General features: G+C 45.9%; 1 protein-coding gene across 1 annotated transcript in view; it reads right to left on the reverse strand.

Annotated features, from left to right (window-relative positions):
- The window catches only part of RALGAPA2 (Ral GTPase activating protein catalytic subunit alpha 2), a 225,136-nt gene extending 217,652 nt beyond the window's left edge, over positions 1 to 7,484 (reverse strand). The window contains exon 1 of the mRNA XM_087818894.1: positions 7,291 to 7,484. Coding sequence (XP_087675020.1) covers positions 7,291 to 7,396 — 106 coding nt within the window. The 5' untranslated portion in view covers positions 7,397 to 7,484. The remainder of the gene's footprint in view (positions 1 to 7,290) is intronic.
- Positions 7,485 to 9,705: the final 2,221 nt, after the last annotated feature.

Consider the following 9,705-nt stretch of genomic DNA (forward strand, 5'->3'; position numbering starts at 1 on the left):
CGACTCAGGCCAGCTAAGGCATCAACAGGGTGTTACTGGCCCCTGCCACTGAAAAGCTCTGGGGTGAAGATGGCACACAGAGAGCTGACGCCCTCGGCTCACACGGGTCCACTGGCCCTTCTCACTCTCCATCTCTCTGCACTGCCTCCCCCGAGTGTGAACTCCATCTGAGGCACGCGCTCTCCACGTGGAGAAAGATGAACACATGCAGCCCGGGGGGCATCCTCAGGGCCTGCAATCCAGGGAGACAGGGACTCCTGGACCATTCACTGAGGAAAGGCGTGGGTTTGGGCTCTGTCCTCTACTTAAAAACTCTTTACCAGATCCCCCAACATCTACCCACACCACAGGATAAAGGCCACTGAGCACATGCGTCCACAGCGGCCACACCATCACCTCTGCACAAGGTCCTCTTTGCAGTCTCCTCACCCCCAACTTGTCCACCTGGGACACTCCCAAATTCATTATTCAAACCTGCCTCGACCTGACCTCCCTCAGGACATCTGCCATTAAAAGAGGCCTTTCTCTCTGCCTCCTCTGTACCTGCAGCCACCTCTACAGGTTCATCCACCTCGCTGAGGCACTAACACCCTCATGGTACATGTAGTTGTTTACATGTCCATCTCTCCTACCAAACAGTAAACCCTGGGCTTGTGCCTTAATTGCTGAAGACACAGGCCTACCAAGCAGACACACACACAAACATATACACAAAAATGTCTATGAAACTGATTTTTAAAAGACAAGGATACTTAATACATTTATACTTTTTTTTTTTAATTTTACTCTACAGTAACTTATATTCCTTCTTCTAAAAATAATTTTAAAATTTAAATCGAATCAACTTGCTATTTTGAACGTCTTTTTTTAAAAATAATTCTCTACAGTTTTATTTAGAGACGAAAGATCAATACTCTAAACATCTAGTAAAAGTTGTTATGCTCATTGCAAATAAAGCACAAACAAAATACAAATACAAATTATAAAAGTTTACATCAAGATACTCTGGACCTACCAATTATCTCTTCCCAGAATAAAAGGTGGAAGCCAACCTCTCTCAGTTATCTCCAACACATCTGACCTCAATCAGACTCTTACCCTAGTTCACCTCTCTCACATCAGAAGTCTAGACAATCTCAAGTCCTAGAAGCAGGGAAGGTGTGTTGGTGTTAACACATATGTGTCCAAAGTTCATTTCACATTCCAGAGGCTACAGATATAAAATGTTACTAATTGATTAAAAAAATAACAAAAGGAACATCATGGCATAATCCCTTGGCTTCAAACAAGGTCAAATGAGAGAGACCATGCTAAGACTGCCTGAAGAGCCTGAAATTACACCTCCCAGCTTTGTTCTATCTGTAAAATATCCTTGTGGCACTAAAGTCCATGCAAATACTCTACACCTGCTAAGGCCTGCCAAGGGCACAAAGAAGCCAATGAACACAAAAAATATAGAAGGAGTCTTTTTATCTTCTGACTTATTCACATCAAATATAGCCTCTCAAGCTCCCTAGAAGAACAGAGTAAAAGAGAACAGGAAGAGAGCAGCAAAACTCAAAGCAATTATTTTTGGGAGACATGCAAAAACTGTTAACATTCATTCCGGTGGGTAAATATATGTTCTGGTATGTAAATATGCTTTTAAGTCAGATAACTAGCAGAAGCACAACATGGGTTTTATAATCGTAAGAATCCCAGCTCTGCCACCTATTGGCTGGGAGTTGGTAGACAAGTAGTCAGCCTCGCTGAGCCTCGGTTTCCTCATCTGTAGGTTGGGGTAGTAACACTACCTTCATCATTGATGGTGGAAAGATTCAATGAGATTCTGATGGTAATAAGCCATATCATGGCTTTCTAGCCTCTCATTAAGCCCCAGGCCCCATGTCCTATAACCTCCCAGACATTTCCATTTGGATCGTGCCTTTTTCTCAAAGTCAACATACAAAACGCAAAACTCATCTCCCGGTCATTAGCCAGGATCTCTTCCCAACTCTTCTGGCTTTACCCATGACACTCCCATTCTCTCAAACACCAAACACAAATTATCAAATTATAATAACGTGTTTACTGCTAGTCAAACCAGAGCGGAGATTGCAGTCTCCTGCCTCGCTGCTGGCAGGCCCAATGGGAGCAACATTTAGAAAGCAACGTGATCAAGTCATAAACATGCTAACACCCAGAAACCTGATTCCAAGGGAATCTATTCTAAGAAAATAATGCGAAATATAAAAAAAGCTACTTCCCAAGATGTTTACAGCAGTATTATTTATACTGGAGAAAGAGGGAGGAAGGCGGATGAGGGAAGAGGAAAAAACTATTTAACCATCCAAAAAATGGTAGGCTAATTATGGTATATAGTCTCAACAAATGTTTGTAGTTAATAAAATAAGAACAGCCCAGTCGGCATGGCTCAGCAGCTAAGCATCGACCTAGGATCCGGGAGATTGCAGTTCGATTCCCGGTCAGGGCATATGCCCGGGTTGTGGGCTCGACCCCCAGAAGGGGGCATGCAGTGACTCGGTCTCATCATTGATGTTTCTATCTCTCCTCTCCATTCCTCTCTCTGAAATCAATAAAAATATATATTTTTTTAAATAAGAGGAACAAAACATAAGGAAATGCTAATATTAAATAATTTTAAAAGGCAATATTTAAAATTGTAAGTGGGCGTGGCTTAGCGGTTGAGCGTTGACCTAGGATCCAGAAGATCAAGGTTCGATTCCCGGTCAGGGCACATGCCCGGGTTGAGGGCTCTATCTCCAATGACTCTCTCATCATTGGTGTTTCTAACTCTCGCTCCCTCTCCTTTCCTCTCTCTGAAATCAATAAAGATATAAAAAAAAAAATTAAATTAAAAAAATAAAATAAAATTGTACGTAAACTTAAAGCAATAGATGCACACAAAAAAATACATACCAACACGTTCTATTTTGCTCTGTCAGTATACAGAGCATTTGTGAGAGACTATTCTCTCCTCTGGTTCCAAATATTTGGTCCAAACCATGGTGTCACTTGATTTCACTAGACTTGGCCTCTGATCCCAAATCTCTTTTCCTTCTGATTAACCACTCCTCGCCCAGCTTCTGCAAACTTAGCTTTCATTATTTTACTTAGAGAACCACTCCTACCGCACTGGCTCTTTAATAGCCCACCCCTCCTTTCCATTCGTGGAACTTCTTATTTCAGGCCCTTGTCATCCTTGCCTGTGTTCAGTGCCACCCCTCCCATCAGCCCAATCCATTTTTCCTGGCTCCGTTGGCAGAGAGGAAGTTCTCAAAACTTACCAGTTGATCTGCTAAGAATTCTCCAAGCAGGCCCTCTCACCTGCAGGATAAGATCTGAGCTTCTAAATGAGGCAAACAAAACCCTTTGTGATCTGGCCCCCAACCTGCCTCAGCTTCTCCCGGTCAGGCTACCCGTTCCTCTCCTCCCCCTCAGCCCCCTAGACCAATTCACTGTCCCGCCCCTACTCCTGGCCTCCACAGCACTCTAGTCATTTATCTGATACTGTGGATGCCCTCAGGGCCAGGGTTCCAGCACCCTATCCCCTGTGCCCAACATTACCCCCATCACTCCCCACTGAACAGAGGAAGAGGCAGGCTGGTGTTCCTCACCCTCCCACATCATTGCCATGGGTAGTCCATCTTCCCTTAGTTCAAACTGCCCTCCCCTACTTTCCCCAATTGCTAGCCCTGCTCTGCCCAATGTGTAGCCACTAGCTAAATATGGCTACTGAGCACTTGAAATGCAGCAAGTTTAAACTGAGATGTGCTATAAGTATGCAGTACACACTAGATTGCAAAGACTTGATATGAAAAAAATTGTAAAAAATTGATATTTTCTTATTACCTGTTGATAATATACATATTAGATGTATGAGGCTAAATAAAGTATATTATTAAAGTTAATTTCACTTATTTCCTTTTTAAAATGTGACTACTAGCCCTAGCCAGTGCGGCTCAGTGGATAGCGCACTGGCCCACACACCTAAGGGTCTCGGGTTCGATTCTTGGTCAAGGGCACATACCTGGGTTGCAGGTTCAATCCTTGGCCCAGGTCAGGGCATGTGTGGGAGGCAACCAATTGATGTGTCTCTCTCACATCAATGTCTCTCTCTCCCTCTTCTTCTCTCCCTTCCACTCTCTCTGAAAAGCGATGGAAAAAATATCCTCGAGTGAGAATTGACAAAAGATAAAAATTGTGGCTACTAGAAAATTTAAAATTAGACATGTGGCTCATATTATATTTCTATTGGATAGAGCTAGTTAAACTGTTCTTCAGGGCCTAGCCTGAGTAAAACTTTAGGATGCCCCTATTTTTGTGCCATCCTTAATTATCTTTTTGCCTCCTTGTAACCCTATAATGGAGTCTACCATATAAGCCACGATTTAGCTACATAATGCACTATTGTTTACTATTACCCCGATTCTTCTTGCTATAACAATGCCATTTCTATACCCCGTTTTGGGACTCAGTAGGCACTCAACTTTTAATTAGACTTGGAACCTTTGCTGGAGCACGATAGCAATACACAGTATGTTTTTTGTTTTTATTTTGTTTTATTTACTCTTTTACTTTCCCAATAATGACTGAGACAGTGTAGGGAGAACTGGAAGTCAGGGGACCTAACAGCTCTTTCTTTTTCCTCTAATTAACAGAATACATGTTGATCATTAGTACATGGCTTGGCCCCTTGTAAGGCCTGCCTGTACCTCAGTTTCCTCCACTGTAAAATAAATCAGGTCAACTTACAGTATACAGCCAGATCAAAGTAGCCAAGCAAGTTCTAATTGGAGTCATTACCATGATACCAAGAAATACTCTACTTTTCACAGCTAATTGTGTTGTCAGCCTATTGTCTTAAATACAGACTAATTTTTATGGAAAACAAGTCCATCACAATTATCAAAATAAGAAAGGGCGGGACAAACTACCTACCAAAATGCTCTCCTACCTTATTAATGATAGTTAACAATGGGACATAAACCTTTAAGTGCCTACTCCAAGCTGAAATAGCTTATACAGCATCCTCACAGACATTAATTACCATACCCATTTTACAGAGTAGAAACTGATGTTCATAGACCGGCTAAGTAACTAGGCCAAAGCTATGTAGCTGTGCTGCAAATTCAGGTCAGCAGCATCATCCCTGTATGTAAAAAATGACATCTTTATTATCACTTGAAGATAAAAGTTGTGCAAAGCAAGACTATAATATAAGTATACAAATAAAAATACAATACTTTCTATTCATGTCCTTCAAATCATTTCCTTGATCTTGGCTAACTCCCATTTTTCAGATCAAGAGACCTTTTTTCCTAAGAAGACTTTTCCTTAAAGTAGCAAACAAGTGGGGTATGTGATGTAGTAGGAACTACTGTATTAATGTACTATTTTTCTTTAAAGTCTTTAAACCAGTTGTAAGTGAAAGCTTACATTAAATGTTATGACTAGAATTCCTCAGATATATTTACAGAAATCTAGTACCTATGAATAAAGATTACAGTAATAAAGTAAACTGGGCCATTCCAAAAACAACTGCATCGTCATCAACAACAAAAAATACACCTAAAGAAATATCAAAGAATATCTGCAGGTTACACAACTTAAGTTATAATGAGCTCAATGAAATGATAAGAGAAAGTTCCTCAAAATAACACACACACACATAAAGTGAAACCACAATCATATAGCTGATGTCTTTCTCACAATGGTAACAACGTACCTCTAAGAAACCAAACTGATCCAGGTGTCATTGATTCTGCCTTTACAAAATAGCCAACTAATCCTTCAGACTTGGGCAGAACCAAAGCTGAAATTCTCTACCACAGAAAAAGTCTCCAAGTATTAAATGCTTTAAAGCCCTGCTCAACTCTCCTTATCAAAAGTATCCCTGCAGTCGCCGTTAATCAGTCACCACTGAAAACTCCACACAATGCGACCTGTGTGTGCCTGGTATTTCACTACAGGAAGTGGAAAGTTCAGTTTACCAAGAACACCACATTTCACTTTCAAAGGTCTTGAAAACGAATCCCTCCAGCAGTCCCTAATTTACATTTCATCCCACACTGAACAGAACAGTGTGATCGCGAGGAATCCGGAATGCGAAAACTTCATCTGGCCAAACCAGGTGTGCTCTTCTTACTCCTTTAGAGGTACTTCAGGATACAGATAAAAATAATGTGCCAAATTTAACCTCGTGAACAAGACCTTTATGTAAAATTTTCACCCATAAAATGAAGTCTTTCATTCCGCACTCCCTCAAGAGACGGACGCATTAAGACTACATGCCCCGAATCAGGTGATGTTTTGTTCATTTTAAGAATAAAAATGCCATCTAGAAGAAACGTTAAGGTGGCCTTTTCCCAGCCCCCAAATACACCCACGAGTCTACAGGCAGCAAAGGTGTCTGCATCCTCAACAAAAGTGAAGACGAAGGAAGTAAGAAAATAGGAAACAACACAGCCCAGCGAGCCGGCTACAGGTCACACGCGGCAGGTGACAGGAAGCCTTGGGGACACTTCACACCCACGGGGATGCGCTTCCTCCCCGGCCAGCTGCGGGCCCACCTGGGCTCCGGGGGCCTCCGCCCTGCAGTCGCCAAAGGCCATCCCTGTCGCCCTGGCAGCGAGGGAGCAGCAGCCCCCCTGAGCCCAGGAGAGGCACCCCGCCCCCGAGCAAACACGAGGGCCCCCCTTCACACCAAGGGCACAAAGAAGCTGAAGCAGCCAGACCCGAAATAAAGACAACATTTCAAAAGGGGGGGGGGAAAGGGGGGGGGGAAAGGAGGGGAGGGGACATGGGAAGGGACGGTACAGTGAAATTCAATGTATCCTGGGACCACTTGGGAGTGTCAGTCTATTGGGGGACTCAGATTCAAAAATAAAAATAAAATGTAAAAAGGGGAAGGGTGGTTCGAAAGAGGAGACGGTTCAGCTGAGCCTACGCCAGGACCACTTGGGGTCTCGGTCTACTTAGGGTCCCGGGCTCCGCAAGTTTAGAATCGGGAGGGGAGGGCGGGGACAGCTCGCCGCGCGCGAGGAGCGCCTGGGGTCCAGGCTCTGCTGCGGAGGGGCAGTGGCGGCGGCGCCCTGCCTCGGGGTTACCGGTGAGAACGCGGGCTGAGTCCACAGCGGAGCGCTCGGGGGCCCGGCGGCCCGCTTTCCGGGGAACAACGCCGAGCCCGGGGACGGGGTCGCGCGCCCCGCCCTCCGCATCCCGGCGCCCGCCCCGCCCGGCGCGCGCGCCCCGCAGCGCCCCCGACCCCCAGCCCGGCGCGCGCCTCACCCAGCAGCGCGCGCAGGTGCTTCAGGCGGGTCAGCACGTCCTTCTTGGGGTCCAGCACCTTCTGGGTGGACTTCTTCACGTCCCCGTGGCTCCGTCGGGAGAACATCCCGCCGCGGGAGGACCGGGCCCCGCGCTGGGGCGGGAGGCGCCGGAGCCGCGCGAGTCACCGCATAGGGTCCGGGCCGGCGCGTGTCGCGTGGGCCACTCACCGCCCCAGTCCGTGCCGCCGCCGCTGCCGCCTCGGCTGCGACTCCAGGAAGGAGGGCGGGCCGGCCCGGCACCGAGAGGGGAGGGGCAGGAAGGCGGTGTCAACGCCTGACCGACGGCCCCGCCCCGCGGGAGGCGCCAGCGGCCTCCTGGGCGCAGCGCTCGGGCGCGTGGTCGGGGACTCCGCGCAGGGCGCCTCGGAGCGCGGAGCCGGCGCGCCGAGTCACAAAGAAGCTTGTCCCAGGTACTCGCTGTACTACAAGTCCCGGGATGCACCGCGATGGAGCCCTCCAATCAGACTGGCCCGACTTTGGCACGACGGGACTCAGTGGGCCAGCCCTACGCACGCTCCCCGCCGTGGGCCGCAAGTCCTCCTGGGGAATGTAGTTATGCAGGAGGCGCGGCGCTGCGCCCGCCTCTCAGGTGCCGTTGGGCAGCCGCCTTCCGCCGCCGTCACCCTCGGGAAGCCCAGGGCTGCCCGCCTTCAGTCCGTGTGCCCGCCGCAATTCCCTCTGCCGCAACGTGAACCGCAGAAACATCTCAGTGAGAAAACTTTCAGGGCTTTTAAAATGCAAACCATTTCAAGCGCTGGCTTCCGGAATTGCACCAAGGAGCCAAGGAACCGTGGAAATCCCTTTGACCATTACCAAAATCGGGGCTCCAATTTCACACGAAAATGCATGGCTTTGGCAGGAGGGAAGGGCATGCCTGTGCTCTGGGTGAAGAGATCCTTGGTTTCTGAGACCCAGCCTCACCTGGAGTGTGCGAGTCCCTCACTTAGAGGGCTCCGCGGGATCTTGCTCCTCGCTTCGTAGGAAGGGCATGGTCTCTGCTGTACAAAGCCTATTCGCAACCCAGGAGGAGAACCAGAAATGGAACCTGAGAGCCCTGCATGTGCCTTTAAGGCCAGGCACCTGTAACCTGGGGTAAGACGGAGAAGGAAGATGGTCTGGAGATGTCTTACAAGAGATCCTACTGCATTCTGCTTCCTTTGATGTTTCAAATTTTGACAACATTTTAGCAAGTTCCTTGGCTGGCTGTTTAAAAATGTGGTTTCCATCAGATTGGGACAACACACTGTCTTTTTTCATTCAGCTGAACTGTAAGTTGGAGGAAGAGCCAGAGATTTATACAGTTTTGTGTCCTATTGAGCACAGTATTTGGCCTCTGGAAGCACTCAATAAAAGTTCATTAAATAAAAGGAAATGAAAAGCCAAAATGGTCCTTCATATTTTACCTATAGGTGCAAAAGTATCTCATAATTGTTAGAGTCTCTATTTTTGGAGTTGTGAAAATAGCATTGATAGAACTGGAGTATATTCATACTAAAGGAATATTACTCAGCAATGAAAAGGAGTGGACTATTAATAAACCCAACAAATTGAATGAAAACTTAGACCCAGAGATGGAAACCCCACACTCAGGATGATGGCAGAACTGCCCTACAAGTCTGGGTCCCTAGATGACATCTTCATCAGGGCCACAAACCCTCCAACACTGTTACAAGAGAGAGAAAAAACCTCTCTTAAATCAAGGCATTTTGGGTGTCTTTGTTACAGCAGTGTAGCCTGTACTTGATTACACATAGTAAGTCACAATATTCATTGCCAGATTCCTTCAAAAAGATACCTTTCGTTACATCGATTGAACAAAAATGGAACGTACCTGTCTTAGAGAATTCAATTTTTCTGTTACAAACTAACCTGTCATTATACAAAAACATTTATTGAGCACCTACTAGGTATTAGGCATGAATCTAAACCTTGGGCATAAAAAATGCAGCCACCTGACCTCCAAAGATTACAATGCAGTTGAGGGGCAGAATAACTAGATAAATAAGCAGGTAAATGGCAGTTTACAGTGAACATGTGACAATGTCAAAACTTGGTAGTACCACATATGATTTCACTTATATGTGGAATCTATAGAACAATATAAATGAACAAACAAAATAGAAACACGCATAGATACAGAGAACAGACTGACTGGTGCCAGAGAGGAGGAGAATTGAGGGTCTGGGTGAAAAAGGTGAAGGGATTGAGAAGTACAGATTGGTACTTACAAAACAGTCAAAGGAAATATAGGCAATAATATTGCAATAACTACATATGTTGCCAGGTGGGTACTAGAAATATCAGGGGAAACACTTTGTAAAGTATATGTATCGTCCAACCACTATGCTATACACCTGAAATTAATACAAAATAA

The sequence above is a fragment of the Miniopterus natalensis genome, chromosome 7, assembly GCF_054644295.1.
Source record: "Miniopterus natalensis isolate mMinNat1 chromosome 7, mMinNat1.hap1, whole genome shotgun sequence".
Lineage (NCBI taxonomy): Eukaryota > Metazoa > Chordata > Mammalia > Chiroptera > Miniopteridae > Miniopterus > Miniopterus natalensis.